At 34.1% G+C, this 26,332-nt stretch overlaps 1 protein-coding gene across 3 annotated transcripts in view; it reads right to left on the reverse strand.

Annotated features, from left to right (window-relative positions):
- The window catches only part of TC2N (tandem C2 domains, nuclear), a 45,516-nt gene continuing 19,991 nt past the window's right edge, over positions 808 to 26,332 (reverse strand). For all 3 annotated transcript variants that reach the window (XM_018066464.1, XM_018066465.1, XM_013973205.2), the window contains 9 exons: positions 23,101 to 23,268; positions 21,659 to 21,750; positions 20,508 to 20,583; positions 19,640 to 19,740; positions 19,134 to 19,250; positions 14,103 to 14,294; positions 8,247 to 8,361; positions 5,840 to 6,039; positions 808 to 3,492 (listed from right to left, as the gene is read on the reverse strand). In XM_018066464.1, coding sequence (XP_017921953.1) covers positions 3,382 to 3,492; positions 5,840 to 6,039; positions 8,247 to 8,361; positions 14,103 to 14,294; positions 19,134 to 19,250; positions 19,640 to 19,740; positions 20,508 to 20,583; positions 21,659 to 21,750; positions 23,101 to 23,268 — 1,172 coding nt within the window. In that variant the 3' untranslated portion in view covers positions 808 to 3,381. The remainder of the gene's footprint in view (positions 3,493 to 5,839; positions 6,040 to 8,246; positions 8,362 to 14,102; positions 14,295 to 19,133; positions 19,251 to 19,639; positions 19,741 to 20,507; positions 20,584 to 21,658; positions 21,751 to 23,100; positions 23,269 to 26,332) is intronic.

A 26,332-nucleotide genomic window follows, 5' to 3' on the forward strand; every position in this document is an offset into this window, starting at 1 on the left:
GGACTACAGTCCTTAGGGTCACAAAGAGTTGGACACAAATGAAACAACTCAACACACATGCACAGTATAACATAATGCAAGGTTAGTTGAACCTGTGAATTCAGAATCGCAGAGGGACAAATGTAAAGTTATACTCAGATTTTCAACTGCATTGGGATACCTTTAATCCCTGTGTTGTTCAAGGGTCAAATGTAAACATTCTCACAACTAATGTAAATACAGACTTTTATCTGAAACTTCCCTCAATACAACCTACCAAATACCAAAAGTAAATATATATTTTTGAAATATCCATCACTGCCATAATATAAAAAGTTGATATTTATTGTAAATTTCTGAAACCCTTCATAAACAAACCGTTATTTGATTAAACAAACAGTGGAAATTTTTGTTGGGAAATATAGTTTTTGTACATTAGTATCAGAGAAATTCACATAACTGTATTCAAACAAAAGATCAATTTAGGTTATTTTCAGACCATGACTACATAACTTACGTTTAAAATCCCACTGGTTCCCTCTGAATTGATATACTTCAGTGGTAAGCTCTCTAGTTCTGCTAAAAAATAATCATAGAAAACCAAACAAAAGCCAAACAATGAAGTTATATTTTGATACGGACTACAGCTATTTAATTGTATTGATCTGAAAACTTAATAAATAAATACACTGTTAGAGATTAGCACTGTACAAGCTGTTAGCTATCAATGTGAACCCTCCCTGCTTTTCTCTGGTTGCCCAGCATCATTTTCGTTTCCTCTCATTTATAAGTGGATAAAGGTAAAAAAATGCCAAGTACAAAGAGAAGTGATTTTTTGCATAGTATTTTTTTATTACCAGTTTCTAATGTTTTTTCTCATGAGTAGCTATTAATACAACAGTGTGTTTCTTTTTCTATTTCCAGGTAAAGCTTCAAGGAAACAGTAAGAACATCTCCTATTCAGTACTACTTTATTTGAAAAAGGCTTAAGTAAACACTAATTAAAATATTTGGGATCTTAGTTGCGTCAAACACTTCTCTAACTGAAGTCCTTAAAATAAAAAGATTTTCTTTTAATTTTTTTATTTACCTAGGATTCTAAGACACACAAGAAACCAAGAAGTTGTATCTTTCCTTCAAATTATACACTACACACATATTTAAAATATTGAAAATTAAATAAAATAATTAGAAGTTTCATTAAATACATGACTACTTGTAATAGATTTAGGAATTGAAAGCATTACTAGAACACAAAAAAATTGCTAAAATAAAATTCTAGATTTTTTAAAAACAATAAAGTCTGTTACTTATCTAAAAGACAATGATATATTTACTTCTTTCTTAACTATTCAAATGGTTGTATTTGCAGAGAATTTTTAGGGCAGTGACACCATTCGGTGTGAAATTAGAGTGGTGGATACATGTCATTTGTGTATTTGTCAAACTCATAGAATGTACAACATAAAGAGTGAACCCTAATATAAACTATGGACTTTGGGTGATGATATGTCAATGAAGGTTCAGTTATTTTAACAACTATACCACTACAGTGCAAGGTGTTGATAGCAAGGAAAGCTATGTAAATGTAGGGGTAGAGGGTATATGAGAACTCTCTGTACCTTCCTCTCAATTTTGCTGTGAATTTAAAACTGCTCTAAAAAATAAACTCTATTTTTTTAAATTGTTTTAAATGACTGCCATCTGTCTCAAAGACTCAAAACACCTCCACTCAAGGTGATTTCTCTTGAAAGTCCATGAGTACTCACCAATATGCCATTTTTCACAAATCTAAAAAAAAAAATTTCAAAATGCAGAGTGTCAGAGAGTACCTGTCAACACCTCCAGTATACCATAACTCTAGAAGCAGAAGCAAAGGGTGTGTCAACTATGCATGTTTGGTAGCTTGAGGAGGTGGTACTCAGGAAAAGGGGAATTAGTGTTTATTGGGGAAATCTTAATTGATGCTGGGAAAGATTGAAGGCAGAAGGAGAAGGGGACGACAGAGGATGAGATGGTTGCATGGCATTACTGACTCAATGGACATGAGTTTGGGTAAACTCCAGAAGTTGGTGATGGACAGGGAGGCCTGGCGTGCTGCAGTCCAAGGGGTCACAAAGAGTTGAACATGACTGAGCGACTGATCTGAACTGAACTGAACTGAATGAGATACACAGAACAAGAATCAGAAAAAAAAAAGGGCATGCTTAAGTTACAGCAAAGTATACCTCTAACTTAATATATCACTATTTATCTGTTGGCATGTGTGGGACAAGGTAAGAGAGAAAAAAATGGAAGATGAATCACTTAGACAAAATTAATCTAAATTAATTAATCAAATTAATCTAATTAATCAAAATTAATCTAATTAATTAATTACTTAGATTAGCAAAAATAAAGTCATATTTTCCAAGATCAGGAATGGTGTTACTGATTTCTCCAAATGACTGTGTTTTTCTGATCACAGCTTGTCTGACCAACTAAACTGAAATTATCCCTACATATTGAGTTGTAGTGAGTACCTGAGAAAAACTATAACAGAAAATATGTATTTGCTACATAATGTTATCATGTATGGTCAGTTTTAAATCATAGGAAAATATTCTACTGTTGTGGATTATAGAACAAGTAATTTATATTTAAAAAACTAAAAACAAGTGATTATCATAAAATATTGAATTTGTTATTTAAGGTCAATTAATCCTGTTAATTAGGATGGGCTATATATGATAACCTTACAGAAAAATGTGTGTACACTGAATTTCCAATTAAACTTCAACCTTCTGGTGTTTTCATTTATTCTATTCTTGCCAAAATGCAGTTTTCTATGTCTGAGATTTCTTAGAGATAAATAGCTTATAAAGTGGCAATGTGACAACTTATGGGTAAATAATAATAAACATAGGCCACAAACTTTCCCCAAATAAGAAGAGTTGAAGTGGTTCAATTCATTTTTGCTTTCTGAGGGAAAATATGTAGCCAGGAGTTATAACAGTAGAGTTAAGATATAATCAATAATGACTAGCACTGAAACAGTGGCAGTCTTCTATATGTCCACTTGTACTAACAGAGACTTGATATACTGGATTTTTAATATCTATGTAAAGCTTTAAAATACTCATAACCATTATACAGCAGTTAACTATCTATGACTGATATTCCTACTGACTTTATAATTTATTTAGTTGCCCTACTGTCTAAAACATTTCCTTTACTTTGGGTATCTGATATAATTTATCCCATTTTTTACCAAGTTTAATTTTCTATTAGATCCATTATATTACTATAATAAGGCCTCCATAAATAAATGTACTGATTTGTCTCTTTAAATTGGTAGCAAATTAAAATCATAAGTCCTTGAAAAGAATGTCAACTTTGTCACCAAATTAATGTGCGGCATCTTCAAGATGGATTTAATTTGTGCCACTTAATAACAACCTTTTCTGGATGTGCAACTGTCTCTTTCCACTGGCTCACTGCTTCAGTGTTATTACTGTCTTCACTTATCCAAATCTGTAAAGGAATAGTACAGTTATTTAGCTTAACACAATAATGGTAACTGAGTTCATACAACTGATTACTCTCATTAATGAAAAACAATTGGAAGTTTGGGTTACCTATTTTCAACTAAACATATTTCCATTTTTCCAAAAGTTTGTCTCTTTGAAACTTAAATTTTAAAATACTTAACCTAGTCACTGAAGACTATTTTATATCACTCAATTCAATTTAAAAATTCAATGTGAGATATAGACTCATTTCCTCTAAAAAGTTTTTAGTATCTTTTCTTAGGCAATTAACCTAGAAGCTCAACTTAAGACTGATCCCAACCACTTAAAAACATTTTTGTAAATACTAATTGAAACTAATTATAATTTAAATTGATTGGTGTGTGCTATGTCGCTTCAGTTGTATCCAACTCTTTGCGACCCTATGGATTGTAGCCCACCAGGCTCTTCTGTCCATGAGATTCTCCAGGCAAGAACACTGGAGTGGGTTGCCAGGCCCTTCTCCAGGGGATCTTCCTGACCCAGAGATTGAACCTGCATCTCTGACATCTCCTGCACTGGCAGGCAGTTTCTTCACCACTAGCGCCACCTGGGAAGCTGCAAATTGACCGGTAAGGAATGTGTATTTTAAGTACCTTTATATTAAAGAAAACTGTAATTTTAATTGAAAGCTAATAAATTTAATCTAAATGAAATAATTCTTGATCCATAACTTTCAATAAACCTATCACTTACATAACTTTAGATAACATATGTGAGTGAACTTGGGAAAACTGTAAAGCATTATGCAAATATAAGTTATCACATTATATGTTATGTATCATGGAGGCAAGGTGAACAAGGAAACAAACTTGAATTCTCAACTCAGCCATAGCACTAACAAATGATGTTACTTTGGAGTTAACTTATTTGAAACTCGGTTTCTAATTCTTTTAAATAAATAAATTGAAGCAAGTCACTTCAAAAGGTTTGTTTTTCAAACTTTTCTCTTTTAATTTCTTGGTCTGAAGAACTTTCCTTCAAATAAAATCATATAAAGAATTCCAGTATATAAAACATAACAGGAACGTGCTTTGGCTAATAGATGAGTGGGAGATCTTGTTTCCACATGTGGCTACCTGACCAGGGTGGCTCCCTGAGGCTCCCAGAGGAGCCAGAGGGAACAGATAACAGGAACCTTTCCAGAGTTATTCTTAACTACAATCTCAACTGAGAAAATGGAATCACCAAAAACATTATTCTGAAAATTATTTGTCAGGTAAATCTCCTATTCCTTTCATACATGGTAGTTGAGACTTAATGATACAGAAAAACTTTACAGGCCCCATGACTCTGAAAAGTACGCTAGTTATACTAATTCTTGAGTTCAAACTCTTTTCCAAATAAGAATAAATGAAGAACAACAAAAATGTAATATTTTTCACAAACATTTTAGGTAGAATATATGAAGTCAGTTAATATCAATCTTTGAAAATTCACATATAATTTGAAGATTCATGTAAAGTGCTAATAACATCTTGCTGTCAAACAGAAGCTTTTAAAACTAAAAATACAGATTTTGGAATTTAAATGTGAGTCAAACAATTGTAATTAAGATAAAAAATAATATACAGCTAATACAATGTACCCAATAAGAGAAAAAAAGAACTACAAAAGGAAACAAGTTCCATAGGATTGGCAAGTAAATAAGTGTTACGCAGTCTTATAAAAATTGCTAAGAATTTTAAAATAGGTTAATCCAGATAACAATATTGACTAATTGGCTAACAGATGAGTGGGAGATCTTGTTTCCACATGTGGCTACCTGACCAGGGTGGCTCCCTGAGGCTCCCAGAGGAGCCAGAGGGAACAGATAACATATTATCTGTTATTATGTATATTATTTTTTATCTTAATTACAATTGTTTGACTCACATTTAAATTCTAGTGGTCAATCTTTTCGAGGAATTCGGATTTACGACAATGGAGCTAATAGCATACAAACATTAAAATGAACATAACACAATAAAGCAAGCCTTAAGAAATCTGATTCAAATACTTAAGAGCGTCCTCTTTCACAAGGAAAGTATTGAAAAACTCAGGGAAAAAAACTCATTTTAAAAATCCTGGTTGCTCAGAAATTAAAACTATTTTTGTATTAAAGCCAAAAGTCTGACAATTTTGATTTTTGCAGTGAATTTTTTTTCCTGCAAACTTTTTTTACAGTAAATTTTTTTTGAGTTTTCCATTGAATTTAACTTTTGATTTCACTCTATTCAGCCTCAGTTTTAACCTGTATTCCCTTTGTTAACCAACTGTTTAAATGCTACAAAAGTGCAAGGAAAGAATATGAGATAAAACTGCCTACTAACCTGTCCCACAAAGTGTCTTCTTCCTACAGAGCTTCGACTATAAAGCTTAATGAGAAAAATAATTTCTTTTTCACTCTGTATAAGTGGAAAAATCATAGTCTCTCCCCACTTTACTCTTCCATTGGAGGCCTTCAATAAGCGTGTCTTCTTTTTATAAATCAACTCTCCCGAGCTAAACATTGCCACTTTCACAAAAAAACCTAAAGAATAAGAAATTTTGATAAATAAAATTTTAAATGTCACAGAGATATAATTCATATATTATATTTGTCATAAAATTACAATAAGTACTTTTAAAGATCTGATGAGTTACTGCCATAAGAGAAAACTTCTCTAGTAAACTTTACAGTTACTATTGTAATTTACAAATAACTATTGTCACCTAAGTGAATCTAATCTTCCTCTACTGCCATTAAAGACTGGAATTGTAGGCATAAATAACAATCAGAAGTAAAGGAGTACATACTGAAAAGGATTATACAAAAGAGAAGTGCCAACTCCTTGGAAAGCTAAAGGAATTATTTCACCAATTTATATAAGTAAAATTATTTGCTTGAGACTTCAGAAGTTAAACACCTGCCCACTAGAGAAAATCTATTCTTTAAGTAAATGTGAGATGTAGAGCTTCCAGTAATGGTAAAATAGCTTATACAAACTAACCTCTCATAGATGATGATTATAAACTGGGGAAAATATTAAAAACAATTGTTCAGACCAGAAACAGAAAGAAACTAGAGGGGTGTCACCTCTTAAAAGATGGGAAGCACACTAAGTAAAATTCGGGTGTATACAGCGTTCACCTAAGCCTGCCCCCCAATCTGACATACAGTGCTTACAGCTCAAGCAGAAAGTGTAGTCTGACTAATTTGAGAAGTGATGGTACGGAGATGGGGCTGCCACACAACAAGAAAGTGAACAGTTTCCAGAAAGGAGGCAGTCACAAAGTGAGAACTGAGGCTGACCAATATTTATAAAATGGAGATCACTGATAATCCCGATTACCATTAGCCGTTTTGATTAAAGAAAGACACATGTTAATGTAATAAACTGCACTGTTTTTTCCTTGTTTCCTAGACTTAACCTTATACGGTCCTGGTAATTTAACTTATTCTTTTAATGCCAAGTTGGACTTTACTTATTTTTTATGATTTTTCCATTTACCTACATAAATAATGGTAGTCTATAGCTATTTTTTGTGTATGCTATCCTTTGTGTTTTGATATCAAGAATATGCTAACCTCATAAACCATCTTTTTCCATCTTTTTTTCATGCTGTGGAACAGCTCATATAGAAGAGGAATTATGTGTTCCTTGAAAGTTTAGTAGAATCTGCCAGTAAAATCATCTTGGTCTCTGCTTTTGTTAGAGGCAGTTCTTTAACTGCTTTTACATGGTTACAGTATTGTTCTATTCAGATTCTTCCCTCTTCTGGAGTGAATTCCAACATTCTTTTTCTTAGAAAATCATTTATTTTATATAGCTATTCAAATGAACTGGTATCATTATAAATAGTGTTATCTTATTTTTGAATCTCTTATGAATTTAAAATTATATCCTCTTCCTTGTTCATGTTTTCTTTTATTTTTTGCTTGATCCAGCCTTCTATAGGTTTGTCTATTCAAATATTCTTTCCAAAAGAACAATCTTTTGGTTTTATTAATTTTGTGGGGTTTTTGTTGTCTCCATATTTATCGACTCCAACTTTAGCTTTAATTTCTATTTCTACCTTCCTCTGTGTTTGCTGTTGTTTTCCTAGTTTCTTGAATTGTGCTCAATTGTATTAATTTTCAATCTTTGTAGTTACAGTGGACATCATTGCTTCTGCCTACCTCCAGATATTGTCTTTTCTTCTAGTAGGAATAAGGAACACTTTTACCCCCACTCTTAGCCCTTTAGGTAGGAATGACCTCAAACCTCCCACTCTAGGAGCAGCCATGTGAACCAGGGCTAGACAATCAAAATACCAGAAACTCTGAATATACTCAAAGGCACAAGGTGAGAAAGTGTTTTAAGGTTTGTGTTTTTTCAAGATTTTCAAGGTGTGAGTTAGTTTTTTAAAATTAAGTTTTGAGTTAGCAGAGTATCCAAAAAAGGGCATAGACCTCGAGAGAGGATACACCATCTAGGCTGGTGAAACATATCTGACAGTCCTCTGGACACTCAACCTATATTAACTAATGAGATAAATAAAGAATAGCATCAAATGCAAGAAGGTCACAATTGGATAAGAATCAAGAGAGGAGTGGGTTAACACAATGGCTAAAATTTGAAATTCAATAAAGTAATTTTAAGTTGAAAGGTAAGTATATAAGTTAAATAATAAAAATAACTAAGATTATAATATAGAAAAAAATCTGTTATAAATATTTTCTGAAGATTTCACTTTAAACCACTTTGACATACTTACTCAAAGTTAGGGGTGTTGATGAACTTGGAAGGTACTGTGCCTCAAGAATTTGTAACTGAATTCTGCTATTCACTGCTTGAAAACAAGTCCCTAGTTCAAGTTCTGCGTGGCAAACCTGCATATTAAAAAAGTGTTATTTGGTAATTAAGAATAAAATTTGGGGGTATTTCAAAATTCAAAAACAAAGAGCTAAGTAAGGCTAGACATTCCCAGGTGGCGCTAGTGGTAAAGAATTTGCCTGTCAATCTAGTTCAATCCCTGGGTTGGAAGATCCCCTGGGGGAAGGGAAGGCAACCCACTCCAGTATTCTTGCCTGGAGAATCCCTTGGATAGACGAGCCTGGCAGGCTATAGTCCATAAGGTCCCAAAGAGTTAGATACGACTGAAATGACTCAGCATACACACATGCTCTTTACTGTCATACAAAGCTAAGTGTTAAAGTTAAAGTGAAATTGAAGTCACTCAGTCGTGTCCGACTCTTTGTGACCCCACGGACTGCAGCCTACCAGGCTCCTCCCACCATGGGATTCTCCAGGCAAGAGTACTGGAGTGGGTTGCCATTTCCCCGGGTCTCCTGCATTCCAGGCAGATGCTTTAACCTCTGAGCCACCAGGGAAGTGTTAAAAGAGAATGCTAAATGTCATGGAGTCTGTCAGTATAAAGTACTTACTGACTTTCATAAATTCTGATAATGTAAATTTCACATATATACTGAACCTTCAAAATCAGGGAAACCAAAGACATGCAAATAAAAAAAAATTAAATTCCTAAGCAGTTTAAGTAGAGAAAATATCAGAGAAATAAACACCACAAGAGCACATTTTCAAAAGACTTAAACGTAGTCATTGGAATAATCTTTTCAAATGACTGAAATATAATATGATATATGAATATATGAAATATGATAAAAATGTTATATATGAAACGCATCATTAGTTTTTCCAGTTGTAGAAATCAGAGGTAGTGCTACCAAAATCAGAAGACAAAGGATTACTACAATGAACAGATTTGTTGATTAAAAGTTGAATTACTATGCTAAATGGAAGTAAACTGATGACGAAAATTGGCAAGAAGGAAGCTAGTGAAAGTGATGAGCCAGTAAATAATAAGGAAAAGGTCAAATAAAATCTGAGGCAAACAATAAAATGAAGGAAATCTAGAAAGGGGGAGAAGCTAAAATGTGCTCTTCAGTATTGCTGACTAAGAGCAGAAGAAAGTGCATAATCTGCCTTACACAAGTGAACTTATTTACATGGATTCCAGGGTGCATGGAGTAAAAAATAGAAGAAACAAAGTCAGCCAACACAAAAACATAATTGTTCACATGTTGAAAAGAGTAAATATAAGATTAAAGAAAGAACATAATGTTAACAGATGTCTCTAGGGTCAGCATAGATAAAACACAAAAGTCTTGGCTAGTGTTGATTCCAACAAAATTACAGAATAGCTGACCAATACTTCATCAAGCGGTTTATATTTGATAATTACCCAGTATTCCCCAGTAACTAACACTTGGATCAGAGAAAAAAAGAACCTTTTTATGTACATGCTATTGACTGAATCTTGGATAGTTTCTAAACATGATATTCTGTAATGGCCAAAATGGCCAAAATTGCTCATGCCTTAAGAAATCAGAAGATACAAAGTGAATCACTTAAAAGTTTAAAGTCAACTGTTGAGGTCACTCCTTGAAAAATCTAAAATGATGATAAAAGTTGTCTATTTGGCAATAATTGCTGAATTCTAATAAATAAAAGCAAATTGCTTTTGCTTTTAATAAGAATGAGGTTAAAGCATCTGCCTCCAATGCGGGAGCCCCGGGTTCGATCCCTGGGTCGGGAAGATCTCCTGGAGAAGGAAATGGTAAACCACTCCAGTATTCTTGCCTGGAGAATCCCATGGACAGAGAAGCCTGGTAGGCTACAGTCCATGGGGTCGCAGAGAGTCGGACATGACTGAGCGACTTCACCTTCACCTTCAAGAATGGATTAATCTTTTTAGGTGGACTAATTCAGTAGCCATAAATAAAATACCTTTGCTGATTAAAAGAACAAATGCTGCCATCCATGTAAAAGTTATTTATTGTTTACAAAACACAAAGGAAACCAGGATAACATTTTTTCATTCATTTTTTTCATTATGGTTTTGTACCCTTAATAATAACAGATGAAAATACTGAAAGATGGCAAAACTTCTCTTAGAGTTACACACTGGTAGAGTTCATTCTCACAAAACAGAGCAGCATTCAGCAGTGGGTTTACCATTTCTTCCTTCCCAAGGTTATTTCACAAATTCAATTTATACTCTAAGATATTAATTCAGATCATGAAAAACTATTCAAAGTGGTTTTAAACCTCACAATAACCAAAAACTTAAATTTCTAATCAATTAGTAACTATATATTAAAAGCATTTTTAATGATCTCCATTCCTGAATAATGTATCATTTTTTAAAAGAAAAGAAAATCTTTTTTGTCCTTCCTGGAATGACTGTTGAAAGTGAAAAATTCAGCATAATTAGAGAAATCCCTTATCTGGTGATTTTTGAGAATATCTTCTTAGGGGGACAATACAGTGTTGATAAAAGATATTTTCACATATTGAGGTATACAGGCAAGTCATTCTAGTTTATATATGAATTAACTTGACTTTTATACTGATTAAAATAGCCCATTTGTGGCCTATCAAGTATACATTGTATATCTGCTTTAATTATTAAAGCAAAGGGTGCACTGATCACAAGTAAAGAATAGCCATGTTAAAAATAAAGATTAAATGCCTCCTTTCCTGGGACACCACTGCTGGTCCTCTTCAATGATAAGACTCCCTTCCCAGGAGCCAAGGCTATACTGACTTACTGTGCACATGCTCTTTTCTTTTTTTTTCAAACCCTGAAGGAATGTATCCCTGACTTGTTTGACATTCTATATTCTGATAAGATGTTAAAACAGTGCTGAAAACCATGCTTCTCCTGAGCAATTCCTCAGTTATCTGAGAGGCTGTCTTCCAGGCTATAGTCCTCAGTTTGGCTCAAATAACACTCATTTCTACCACAGACTGTTTATTGATTTTTTCTCATCAATGTGCTAAAATTAAGAGAGCTGGCTCTGGAATCAGAATGCCTCCGTTCAAATCCTTATTCCCCAACAAAAGGCTATATAAACTCAGGCAAATGCTTCAAGGTTTTGGTCTCCACAATAGGGGTAACAAGAGCAGCAAGCTCATTAAGTTCGTTGTGAGCATTAAATCACTTAGGACCAAGTTAGTCGTATGCAAAGTTTCTTCAAATGTCAGATATTAAATATTTCTTCAGGGAAACCTTGTCTCTTGCACACTATTCAACACAGAAATTTGAGCTGTCAACTATTTGTTAAGGTCAAAAGTTCTGTGGTGAAGAAATTAATAGCTCTATATGGAAGTTCTGCTATTCATGATGTCACCGTGAAGGACGGATAGGTAAGTGTGTCTCTTTCAATGTCACAATTAGAATATCAATTTTCCTCTTCAACACATGAAACAAAACATATTATTCTTGCTTTTAATCAATAACATGAACAGTAATATAAATTCACTGATCCAAGATAGCCCAAAAACCCTTTCTTCAAGCCATCTATCTTTGCATCCCTAGCACATGGCATACAAAATGTTTATAAAAGATCTCTGATTTGTAAAATATAATTGTAGAAACTGTGCTATAATCATTCATTCTGATTCTCCAAGGCAGATTCAGATTATAATGTCTCAATTCCCCAGAAAATACATTTGCTGAGTTATCTTCTGATATACTCTACCAGCCTTTAAAGGTTTAATCTATCGATTATCCATTTAAATAGTAATATGTGCCTTCTATAAAATATGGTTGCAAATTATTGTGTACTAATCTAGTTAAGTGATAAACTCCTGTCACAGTTACAAAACAAATTTGCTATACTTTAACAGAAAATAGTAATCTAATTTAGCATGCTTTTATTCATGATTTATTCTTTCCTATCAACCTACATACAAATGTTCAATGCCAAGAATATGACAGGCCCTTACTAAGGGTATGGTAAAATACGAAGAAAAAAGATGGAAGCTCAGGTCTTATTTTCTTTTTAAAATAGTGACTTAAATAATTCTGAAAGTGAAGTGAAAGTTGCTCAGTCGTGTCCAACTCTTTGCAACCCCATGGACTATACAGTCCACGGAATTCTCCAGGCCAGAATACTGGAGTGGGTAGCCTATCCCTTCTCCAGGGGAACTTCCCAACCCAGGAACCAAACCAGGGTGTCCTGCATTGCAGGTGGATTCTTTACTGAGCTACCAGGGAAGCCTAAGTTACAGTAAATGCTATAAAGAAAACAGATTTGGTATGAAAACAGAAAATAAAAGATCAGAAATAACAAGATTTTTCAACTCTTCTTGATTATAGTAATCTTTCGTTCTTTACTTTTAATCCCTAATTTCACTTCACTTCAGTGGTTCTTAAGCAAAGCTACACATGAAAATCACCTGAGTAACTTGAAAATTACAAATGCCTCTGGCTCACTCCTCCCCAAATTCTGATTTAACGGTTTAAGTGTAGGCATGTTTAACAGCTTCCCATGTGATTCTAATGTGTACCCAGCTTAAGAACCACTTCAAGTCACCTTAAATATTTTTGAAAACAGGTAAAATATAACTCCTAAGTAAACTTAAAATCACATGAAAGTTTGACCTTAAAAAGGGTTATGACTGATTTCTATATATGTTATCCTAACACAGAAGCTACATAATTAAATCATTAGGAATTTCTAGACAACTTAATGGAGAAGGCAATGGCACCCCACTCCAGTACTCTTGCCTGGAAAATACTATGGATGGAGAAGCCTAGTGGGCTGCAGTCCATGGGGTCGCTAAGAGTCGGACACGACTGAGCGACTTCACTTTCACGCATTGGAGAAGGAAATGGCAACCCACTCCAGTGTTCTTGCCTGGAGAATCCTAGGGACGGGGAAGCCTGGTGGTCTGCCGTCTCTGGGGTCGCACAGAATCGGACACGACAGAAGCGACTTAGCAGCAGACAGCTTAAAGAGTGCTCAGCTGGTTAACTGAAAGAAGCAACTATTGGGCCTCAAAACTCAATAAGCACTATAGACAATCATGCCCTTTACAAAAAAATACAGCTGGAAGATCCTCATTCTACCCAATTTATGGATAGATACAGTAACTACTCATGACTAAAACTTTCCTAACCCATTTCAAGGCAATTTTCCATTGAGTTCGGAGTTTATAATACTTTCTTGCTTTTCCTATGTTATCAGCTACTTAAAAAAAATTAAAAAAATTTTTTTTAATTATTCACTTTTAGGGTTATTATGTTGAAGTGCCCTGCTGTGCTTGGTCACTTCAGTCGTGTCCAACTACGCAACCCCATGGACCTCAGCCTGCCAGGCTCCTCTGTCCACAGGATTCTCCATACAAGAATATTGGTGGGTTGCCATGCCCTCCTCCAGTAGATCTTCCTGACCCAGGGATCAAACAAACCTGTGTCTCCTGCATTGCACGTGGATTCTTTACCACTGAGCCACTGGGAAAGCCCATTATTTTGAAGTATGAAACATTAATAAAACAGGTATTAGGAGAAGGTAAGCCGACTGTTACTTTTCAATGGAGAAAGAAAAGCAGCTCTGTTAACATTTTATTAATTTCAAAAAAGTTAAATAATGACATAATTATTACTTTTTTACATTACATTTATGTTGTTATTGCTTGAGAGCCTTCCTAATCCTCCAGTATATTCTCATGCTCAAATTATACTCCAAAAAAAAAAAAAATTCATCCAGTAAATAATTCTAAAAATGTGAAATACTTTGACATTACATATTATATCACTTACAGAAATTTTTGAAGGTGGTGATATGTCCAAAGAGTAATCCATTTCCTGTGTGCTAAGAGTTCTGAGTGACAATGAGCATTCTCCAATGGTTTTCTTCCTGGGAGTTTGGGTTTGAATCTTAAATACAAGTCTCACAGTTTGTAGACTTTGGAATTTAATAGAAAATACAAAAGTTTCCATAAATTCAATATTCTAAAATAAAAATAAAAATATAAAACATGTAAATAGCATATTTTTAAAAGGGTCATATGCCAACACAATATAAGTAAAAATAACATTTTATAATGTAGGAAAGGCAAATTTAATATTTTTATAATAACAAAAAAATATTTTAAAATGAAAATGAGAATGACCATAACTTGTTTTTCCAAAATTTATTCTAGATACTATTTGTCTTAGTTTCACAAATTCTTCTAATTACTTAGGAATTTAGTCAGTATTAACACCAACTTCACCAGAATACAGCTTTTTCCCTTTTGAAAAATGAGGCTGTTTTCCATCTTTAGCTCTGGAGCATCATTCCTACTGTTTACCACAGTTCTTCAAAAATTAACGAGAGTACACCAAGACTCTCATGCAAGCTCTCTCTGTATGCAAAATCTAACTTGTTCACATTTAGAGACTTGAATTACTTCTTTAAAGGACCTAGTCTGTCTAATGCTTTTCCTATCTAATTTGGGGGTTAATTTATCTTTACTCTTTCCAAAATGAAAATTGATCTCCTTGACAGAGAAGACAAAGCAAAATATGAGTTTCAAGTTCTACCTTCTCTATCTTCCATTCCAGGCAGCAAGTGTTTTCCATGTGCAGACCATTTTCAGATGTTCTTTTTATTTTTTAAAACCTTGGCTTACTGTGAACTAACATCTTTTTGACATTAGACTGTTTTTTGTTTGTAAACGTCCTTCTTTCCATCTTCAGTGCATCTTTTTGAAGGGGAATTTTTTTTGCCTTTAGATATCTGGGTAACTAACATCAATGTTTTAGATACTGTGGCCAAGTATTCACTTTGATTACAATCACTTATATCTGTGTACAGAATTGTGTTTCTGAGAGTCTCCCAACTACCTGAGCTATCTTTTTCTTTCAGTCTCAAACCACAGACCACATCAGTAACATAGTATACATAAAATGTTTAATCTTTTTTTGAAATTTTTTTAATATAAATTTATTTTAATTGGAGGTAAATTACTTTACAATATTGTATTGGTTTTGCCATACATCAACATGAATCTGCCACAGGTATACACGTGTTCCCCATCCTGAACCCCTCCTTCTTCCTTCCTCCCCGCACCATCCCTCTGGGTCATCCCAGGGCACCAGCCCCAAGCATCCAGTATCACACATCGAACCTGGACTGGCAATTTGTTTCATATATGATATTATACATGTTTCAATGCCATTCTCCCAAATCACCCCACCCTCTCCCTCTCCCACAGAGTGCAAAAGACTGTTCTATACATCTGTGTCTCTTTTGCTGTCTCACATATAGAGTTATCATTACCATCTTTCTAAATCCCATATACATGCATTAGTATACTGTATTGGTGTTTTTCTTTCTGGCTTACTTCACTCTGTATAATCAGTTCCAGTTTCATACACCTCATTAGAACTGATTCAAATGCATTCTTTTTAATGGCTGAGTAATACTCCATTGTGTATAGGTACCACAGCTTTCTTATCCATTTATCTGCTGATGGACATCTAGGTTGTTTCCATGTCCTGGCTATTATAAACAGTGCTGCGATGAACATTGGGGTACACGTGCCTCTTTCAATTCTGAGGTTTCCTCGGTGTGTATGCCCAGCAGTGGGATTGCTGGGTCATAAGGCAGTTCTATTTCCAGTTTTTTAAGGAATCTCCACAAAAAACCTCGATTAACCAAAGCAATCTTGAGAAAGAAGAATGGAACTGGAGGAATCAACCTGCCTGACTTCAGGCTCTACTACAAAGCCACAGTCATCAAGACAGTATGGTACTGGCACAGAGACAGAAATATAGATCAGTGGAACAAAATAGAAAGCCCAGAGATAAATCCGTGCACCTATGGACACCTTATCTTTGACAAAGGAGGCAAGAATATACAATGGATTTAAGACAATCCAAGTGGTGCTGGGAAAACTGGTCAACCACTTGTAAAAGAATGAAACTAGAACACTTTCTAACACCATACACAAAAATAAACTCAAAATGGATTAAAGATCTAAACGTAAGACCAGAAACTATAAAACTCCTAGAGGAGAACATAGGCAAAACACTCTCTGACATAAATCACAGCAGGATCCTCTATGACCCACCTCCCAGAATACTGGAAATAAAGCAAAAATAAACAAATGGGACCTAATTAAACTTAAAGCTTCTGCACAACAAAGGAAACTATAAGCAAGGTGAAAAGACAGCCTTCAGAATGAGAGAAAATAATAGCAAATGAAGCAACTGACAAACAACTAATCTCAAAAATATACAAGCAACTCCTGCAGCTCAATTCCAGAAAAATAAATGACTCAATCAAAAAATGGGCCTAAGAACTAAATAGACATTTCTCCAAAGAAGACATACAGATGGCTAACAAACACATGAAAAGATGCTCAACATCACTCATTATCAGAGAAATGCAAATCAAAACCACAATGAGGTACCATTTCACGCCAGTGAGAATGGCTGAGATCCAAAAGTCTACAAAAAATGTTTAATTTTTAAATTCATATGCAATGAGCTTATAAATGAAGTGTGCTAGTTTACATTGTCATAATAGAGGACTCCTAAACAACTTGATAATAATAAATTTTAAAATATTCCATGCAAGTTTTAATATGAAAACATTCCCCCCTAACTTTTCCCAAGTTGGCTTAGTTTCATTTGAAAATCAAAACGTTTAATTTGGGAAATATTCATCTGTGAGTGTCAGGATTAAAATCAGAGTCAAGATTTATCTCCATCTAGACTTTCCACAATGCATATTTTCATAAAGTAAGATCCTAATATAACACATAAATTTTGGTTACTGCCTTTTCACTTATTAAGAACATTTTCCCATGTCCTTAAAAACTCTTCCTAAGTATTATTTTTTCACGGCTGCCTAATATTCTATCACATGGTGTTATGGTTTGAATTGTGTCCCCCTGCTAAAAGTTATGTTGAAGTCCTAACCTTCAGTAACTTAGAATGTGGCCTTATTTGGAAATAGGCTCATTGAAAATGCAATTTGTGAAGTCAAGATAAAGTTACACTGGATAGGTGGACCTCTAATCCAATACAGCAGGCATCCTTGCAAGAAGATAGCCATGTGAACACATAGAGACACATGGAGATGAAAGTCATGTAGCTAGGTGAAAATGAAAGCCAGTGATTAGAGTGAAGCCCAGGAATGACAGGGATTGCTGGTCATCACTAAAAGCTAGGAGAGAGGCATGTTAGAGATGGAACAGATTCTCCAGAGAAGCAACCAACATTGTTGGCACTTTGACTTCAGACTTCCTCCAAAACTGTGAGAGAGAAATATTTGTTGTTCTAAGCTACCTAGTTTGTAACACACCAATCATAAGAAACTAATATACATGGTATACCATGGGTTTTCTCAATCATTCTCCTATGGCAAACATTTAGATAGTTTCCAGCTTTCAGACTATGAACAAAACTTCCAGGAATACTTTATATATATTTTGTTTGCATCTTAGATTATTTCCATGAAGTGATCCAAGTAGAAACACTATGTTAAAACCTGTAAATATTTGAAAGTTTTTTTCCTTTAAAAAAATTGTTTACAATGTTGTGTTAGTTTCTGATGTACAGCAAAGTGATTCAGTTATATATATATATTCTTTTTCATATTCTTTTCCATTATGGTTCATTATAGGATATTGAATATAGTTCCCTATGCTGTACAACAAGACCTTCTTGTTTATTTTATATATAGTGTTTGTATCTGTTGTTGTTGTTTAGTTGCTAAGTTGTGTCCAACTCTTTTGCAACCTCATGGACTGTAGCCTGCCAGACTCCTCTGTCCATGGAATTTTCCAGGCAGGAATACTGGAGTGGGTTGCCATTTCCTCATCCTGGGCATCTTCCAGACACAAGGGTCGAACTTGCCTCTCTTGTGTCTCCTGCACTGGCAGGCAGATTCCTTACCACTGAGCCTGCTAACCCCAAACTCCTAATTTATCCCTCCCCAACCCGCTTTCCCTTTGGTAATCATAAATTTGTTTTCTGTCTGTGAGTCCGTTTCTGCTTTGTAAGTACATTTGTAACATATTTTAGATTCCACATATGAGTGACATCATATGATATTTATTTCTCTGACTTATTTCACTTAGTACAATCTTATTTTAAGGTTTTAATGTATATTGTCAAAATAATTGCCAAAATAATTTTATAGGCTAGAGTGCTCATAAAACTTTCCTAATTTTAATAAGCAAAAAAAGTAAAGAGAGAGAAAGCAATATGTAATTTAAATTTGTATATTTATGAATACTAGTGAGTGTAAATTTCTTCATGCTTATTAGTCATCTGAATTACTTTATTTTTAAATGATATGTTCTTATAGAAGATAAGTTTCATTTGTATGGAAAAACAGTAACCTTTCAATTCATATCAGAAGACAGAAATACAGATATATTTAAATTGAAATCTAGCATCTATAAAACAAATTCAGGATCATAAGTCTTCCAGTTATGATCATGGAAAATATTTAAAAGAAATTAACTACAATCATGTAATTATTTATCAAAGTCAACTGGGATAGGGGGAGAGAGGATGAAAATAAAACACTCTCCTTACATACAAGAAAAGTAAATATTCTCATCAGATATTACTCCTAAATATTTTAGTGATTAAGATTTTCTTTTTAAATGCATCTTATATTGGACAATGAAATATCAAGTATTTCTGAGGCTCAAAATTCTTTAAAAAAGCAAGGCATACATAATTTGTAGTTTCCCCAAAATACAACACTTTCGTATTCTAATTCTTTACATAGGTTAAAGTGACAAACATGAGGAAAACATAAAAAGATACTGAAACACAAACACTTACATTAGAGCCTTCCTTGACTGAAGATTTGAAATGCACTGGTTTGGGCAATGTTAGTATTCCTTTTACAGAAATAGTAGGAGTATCTCCATACCTAGAGGGCCAACTTAAATCTCTGCACTAAAAAAAAAATTATAGTTTGAGTTTTACAAAGGACTCCGACAATACAAATATTTATACGTTTCTTAAGTTAATGACAAATAAAACTATAAAAGTAAACTTTAATCTACTGAGATCTTTTGTTTCATCTCCACTAAAATAATCTGACAATTAATGTTCTAAACATCATATCAATTTCCCTCTTGAGGAAAACATGTTTTAATCATATCTAAAGATTTTCTTTAGATTCTTTATTCTTAATACTATTTTCTGCAAAATACTATAGAACCCTAAATTCCAAAGAAGATATTGACCCATTCTTCTGAAGATAGCAACAGTAGATGCTTATAATTTACACCCCTAATTATTCAATTTTGTAACAAAAGTTGGTATTAGCTATATTAACTTACCTGTAAAACTGTGATCCAGATCTGCTCTACCGAAGAATTATAAAACACTTTCACATTTAATCTCCCCCAGTCTCTTTCATCTCCTGATAGAGTAATTGTGTCTAAATCGTAAATGGACAAAGAGATTTCAATTACTATACAATCCTTACAATCCAACTGAGCTTTTTACTGTGCTCAGTCACCCAGTCCTGTCCAACTCTTTGGGACCCCCTGGACTGTAGCCCTCCAGGCTCTTCTGTCCATGAGATTTTCCAGCCAAGAATACTGCAGTAGGTTGCCATTTCCTCCTCCAGGAGATCTTCCCGACCCAGGGATCAAACCTGCCTCTCCTCCATCTCCTGAACTGGCAGGCAGATTCTTTACTACTGCGCTACCTGGGAAGCCCAATTGAATTTTGATAAATCCAATTTTAAGAGCACAACTGAAAAATGCTATAATTATTTTTTAAAGTTGTCAGTTTATTAAGATAAAAATCATACTTCAATGCCTTTACTGAAGTGCTGGTAGAAGACATATCATAAAAAAATAACTGGCTTAAAAACTAAACCCAATTATAACCCAAAGAATTTAAGTTAAAACTAAGAAAACCTTTCCCAAATAACACTGATACGGTTTTAATACTGTATGCTTCTAGAAATTCCCTCACTAATATACTTTAAAACAAACAAAAGATATTTAATTTTAAAAATGCCTTTACGCCTGAACATTAAAAAATACATCGGATTTGAGTATTCATATGCAGATAACACTGCCAATATGGATAAAATCATCTAAACTTTTCTTAAAACCTTATCATAAATATATTCAAATTACTATTGGGTAGAAATAATTCCTTTAAGAATAAAAAGTAGAATGATTTATTCCTTACCCAGGCTTCTGTTACTCCCCTGAGAATTTTTCCTCGAAGAAGAACTACTAGGCACACTGGACAATGAATCATGTCTCTACAGATAAAATTCATTTTTAGTCAGATGTTACATATCAGATGTTAAGGATTCTGAAATGCATGCCTTAGCACCCACTCTAGTATCAAAATGAGTGCTAACCATTCTGACAATGTTACTGCTCAGAATTTTCCACTTTTAGACAGAAGAGAGGGAAAAAGTTTTCTCTATGTGTGTTAATCAGGAAAATCTTAAATCTCTTACTAGGTAATATACATGGCAAAGGCTTTGCTGGTTTTGGTTTGGTTTTGTAATGAAGAGGAAGAGATTACTGTTTATATTTCATACTTGGAAGTACTAAGTTAGAATATATTAATATTTTGAAGTGTCCTATTATAAAAAAATCTATAAAGCAGTAGTTATCAATGCATAGTGCCCCGGGTCAGCAGTATCAGCATCACCTGGGAACCTGGTAGAAATACATACTCAGGCCCCAGTGCAGAGCTATTGAATTAAAAATTCTCATGGTGAGGACTGCCAATCTGTGTTTTAACAAGTTCTTCTAACAATTCTGATGCAGATTAAAAACAAACTGGTGCTATAAAGAACTAGTTCTACAAAAAATTAACTCAATTGAGGATGATTAAGAATATATTTCCATTTTAACATATGCATATACATTTACATGGAAAAAGACCCACAAGAATGTATTTTCAAAATTCTCAATTCTACTTCAAAAATAGAATACTGTGTTAATATTAATAAAGTTCTATATCTCAACAGAAATACTAATATCTACTAACTAGGTAGTTATATTCAACAAGGAAAATTAAATCAATAAGCATTTTTAAGTATACCATTTTAAATTCCAACTGCCTTAAGACTGCCTCAGTGCATACCATAAGAGAAGTAAAATTCATTTTTTAAAAAAAGAGAGAAAAACTACTGTCTTTTAGTATTCAACTGAAAGATTCCTGAAATAATACACATGGGAAATGCCAAGTGTTTATTCTTTAGATATTAGAATAGAAATATCTACAAAAGATACATAACATGTTGTTCCTAATGAAACATATCTGAATTTTAGCATGAAAATAAATTACTGCTTATAATTAAATTGACATAAATTATTTACCTGAATGAACCGCTGAGATGAACTTGTAAGATCAAACATAGACTTGCTTAGCCCAGGGGAACTGGGAAGTCTGTTGGTCCTTAAGTCACAAACTACAAAGGGACATGAGAAAATTGCTTATTTTTACAGTAAAGAAGAAGAAACACTGGAAGTCTACTTAATTACCATGAACTAAATTCTATAGGAGAAATAGCATAAATATGTGATGGTTTAGTTGCTAGGTCATGTCTGACTCCTGCAACTCCATGGATCGTAGCCCGCCAGGTTCCCCTGTCCACGGGATTTCCCAGGCGAGAATACTGGAGCTGATTGCTACTTCCTTCTCCAAGGGGATCTTCCCAACCCAGGGGTCGAACCGAACCCACATCTCCTGCATGCAGACAGATTCCTTAACGCTGAGCCACCAGGCAAGCATAATATATGCAAATCTACTTAAGTGACAAAGCCTTCCAATGAAGTTTAAAAAGTTGTTTTTCAATTATTTCACTTTTGTTTGAAACAGGAACCAACACAAATCAAACAACATATTTTCACAACCACATCAAATATCAACCAGGAAAAAATTCCTTCTTTTTGCTTACATCATCTGATTCTTCATCCAGAAGAATAATCTAAGAGGATGTAAGTCATCTGTACTAACAGCAATTCAACTATTCAATGAGCACTTATTATATTAAAAATATCAATACTGAATTCCATGTACTGTTATATTTCTAGTCTGTATTTCCAGTGTCCTTTCTAAACTATAAGATCCTTGAAGAATGAAACTCTGAATAACAATTGTATAGCCTAGCACAGTGCTGAAATAAATATTTAAATAAGTACTTCTACTTTATTTTCAGTACCTCACCCTGAATTTAGTGGTTGAGAGAGCTATATATTAAAAAAAAAAAAAAAGTGAAAATTTTGTGGATTGGATATGTACAAGATAGTCCATAATTGATATAGTCTCAAATAGTAAACTAAAAAAGTTTGGTAATCACTTAGGCATTTTCTTTTTCTTGTTTGTTTACATTTCTAATCTCATCATTAGTTTCTAAATTTCTCATTTTCACTGAGTAGAACAGAAAATAAATACAGTTAGTAAATTCTTATTGTAGATATGAATGGATAGATGGTATACAAAATATGTACAAAATCTAAAAATTTCTATAAAAATAGGACAAACAAAATGGATCTTAGAACTACCAATATACAGAACTCATTAATCTTTCAATTTTTACATTAGATATAAACCATAGAGAAGTTATGATGTGATTTAAAGATATGAATTCTGAAGCCAGCTTTTCTCTTTATTTTTAAATTGTTTTCATTTCATTTCATTCATTAAATTGTTTTTCATCATAAGATTAATTATTTCTTCCAGAATCTTAGATTTAATTTGATTTCTACATTTGTTAAAGAGAAAAGACAAAGAGGAAAAACAAAATTTTTTTTCATACCTGATCCATATAATCTTGTTGCTTCAGAACGAGGAGGAAAGCGCCGACTCAAATCAGGTGACACGTGCTGGTACTTATAGAATGGGTTATATACATCATAGCTGGGTCCCTGCTGGGCTGAACTAGAAAGTTCTGCCTTTCTATCTCCAAATGATGCTCTGGCAGATCCTGAAAGCAAGTATTTCTAAAATTTTACAACATCCATTGGAATTATTAGCTAACAACTGGTGCACCTAAGGCAAAGGGGAAAAAGACTAACCTATAACAAAAAAATATATATACAATATGTAATTTCACTTATATAAAGGTCAGAATGGAGAAGGCAGTGGCACCCCACTCCAGTACTCTTGCCTGGAAAATCCCATGGACAGAGGGGCCTGGTGGGCTGCAGTCCACAGGGTCGCTAAGAGTCGGACACGACTGAGTAATTTCACTTTCACTTTTCACTTTCATGCATTGGAGAAGGAAATGGCAACCCACTCCAGTGTTCTTGCCTGGAGAATCCCAGGGATGGTGGGAGCCTGGTGGGCTGCTGTCTATGGGGTCGCACAGAGTCGGACACGACTGAAGCGACTTAGCAGCAGCAGCAAAGGTCAGAAACAGAAAACAACTAAGCCACAATATTTAGGGACATGTGCTTAGGTGGTAAAAAGTAAAATCAGCAAGAAAGTATGATTGTAATAACCGGAATTTTGATTAGAGGGACTGTAAAGGGAGAAGATGGAAGCTTTTGCTTTGCTGGTAATACTCTCTTTCTTTAGTTGAGTGGTGACCATACATCCATTTTATTTTTATATTTTATAAATATCTATTTTACTTTATAATAAATCACAAATAATTTGTTTTGTTCCTTTTGTCTATGTATATTATATTTCACAATTTTAAAAGAGTAAAACAATATCAAATTCCTTTCAAAGTTAAGACTTACATGAGAATTAATATATAGACATAAAATTTTTTAATGTTTAAATCATCACCATCTTTTAATTATTTTTATCCTATCTAAAATAGAAACCACAGTATAAACAAACATTTTCTGAATTAAGCTGAACAATAAAACAGGTGGCTTCACGCTGAGTTCAGAAAAGAAAAATAACATATTTGGTTTTGAAGTGAGATCTTATCCTTGTACTCTGGTTCAAATAACTATGTGTACAATCCAAGCCCTGTACATAGGCAGAAGGGTGCCAAGAGGGAGGTGTGATCTCAGAGAGCCTTATAAGAAGCCTGTAAACCTTATAAGCCAACAGTTAAATCATTCAGCACATAAACACTACTACAAAAGTCTGTTTATGATAACAAGAGCAGCACTGTCAACAGGAGTAGCATAAAGATGACTCTCTTACCTTTATACACTATCCCTAAAAATGAATATTCTTATTTCATTTTTCCTTTATAAGTAAGTAAATAAACATGTATAATATCATATATGAAATGAACCACCAATCCAGGTTCGATGCATGATGCTGGATGCTTGCGCCTGGTGCACTGAGATGACTCAGAGGGGTGGTACAGGGAGGGAGGAGGGAGGGGGGTTTAGGGAGGTGAACACGTGTATACCTGTGGCGGATTCACGTTGATGTGTGGCAAAACCAATACAATATTGTAAAGTAATTAACTTCCAATTAAAATAAATAAATTTTCATTTTTAAAAAAAGAATTCCAATTTTCCTCTTAAAAAGATACTATATTTAAAGTTCAAGATTAATAACTCTCAATTTACAGAACCACAGTGCTATAGAACTAAATGTAAAGTAGCACAACTGCTTATACCTCTCAAAAGCCCAATTAAAAATTTCAGGATTTATTCAAATGCATTCTCTTAATGGATAGACATGTCATAAAGCAAATATAGTAAAATATTAATAATCAATCTCTGTTATCCAAGCAGTAAGCTGCAGTTAAAATCAGATCCAACAGCAAGTACATAATACAATGTAACAAATGTCAAATATCTGAAACATGATTTTAGTCATTATTGATAGTGGTCCATCTCAAAAATCTCTGTATCAGCACATCACTCACACAATCATACATATATACAAGATATACATATTTGATTTCTCTAATTAGGCACCAAAAATGCTTTATTGACTGATTAAATAATTTTCTTTCCAATATGCTAAAAATCAGATGGATTTATCACATCTTCATTGAGCCTATAATTTCAGTGTAAACCAATTTCTCATTCATCCAACTAAAAAGTAATTTTTTCTAGCAATACAATGAAAAAAAAAGACAAACGAAAAACTATCACATGCTGTCAGGTAGGTGTTTCTTACTTAGCTTCCGATAATGAAAATAATACATAAAATACCCTATATGTCTAAGAATAGAGAATTTATTTAAAAAATTGTATAATACTTTCATATGATTTACCCTTTACTATTGAGCCATTAATAATTTCATGATATATGATATGAATAAAACAGATTACAAGGCCATTTATATGGTTTACTTCAAATGCTGTTAACAAGTACAAGGGAAAGATCAATTGATCAGGGTATACTGTAAATCAGAACTTTTAGACTGTTTAGGAGAGACAATGCTGATATGTGCAAAGCAGGGTATCAAAGCTGATATGTGCTAAGCCAGGATCAGGGTTCATCTTTCCTTGCTTCTTTAAAACAAATTATCACTTCTGCCAGACCCAACTCTCCTGTGCATGCGTAGTGTTAAGTCGCTTCAGTTCAATTCAGTTCAGTTCAGTTCAGTCGCTCAGTCGAGTCCGACTCTTTGTGACCCCATGAATTGCAGCATGCCAGGCCTCCCAGTCCATCACCAACTCCTGGAGTTCACCCAAACTCATGTCCATCGAGTTGGCGATGCCATCCAGCCATCTCATCCTCTGTCGTCCCCTTCTCCTCCTGCCCCCAATCCCTCCCAGCATCAGAGACTTTTCCAATGAGTCAACTCTTCACATGAGGTGGCCAAAGTATTGGAGTTTCAGCTTTAACATCGTTCCTTCCAAAGATATCCCAGGACTGATCTCCTATAGAATGGACTGGTTGGATCTCCTTGCAGTCCAAGGGACTCTCAAGAGTCTTCTCCAACACCGCAGTTCAAAAGCATCAATTCTTCGGTGCTCAGCTTTCTTCACAGTCCAACTTTTACATCCATACATGACCACTGGAAAAACCATACCCTTGACTAGACAGACCTTTGTTGGCAAAGTAATGTCTCTGCTTTTGAATATGCTATCTACGTTGGTCATAACTTTCCTCCCAAGGAG

The sequence above is a fragment of the Capra hircus genome, chromosome 21 (genome assembly GCF_001704415.2).
Source record: "Capra hircus breed San Clemente chromosome 21, ASM170441v1, whole genome shotgun sequence".
Lineage (NCBI taxonomy): Eukaryota > Metazoa > Chordata > Mammalia > Artiodactyla > Bovidae > Capra > Capra hircus.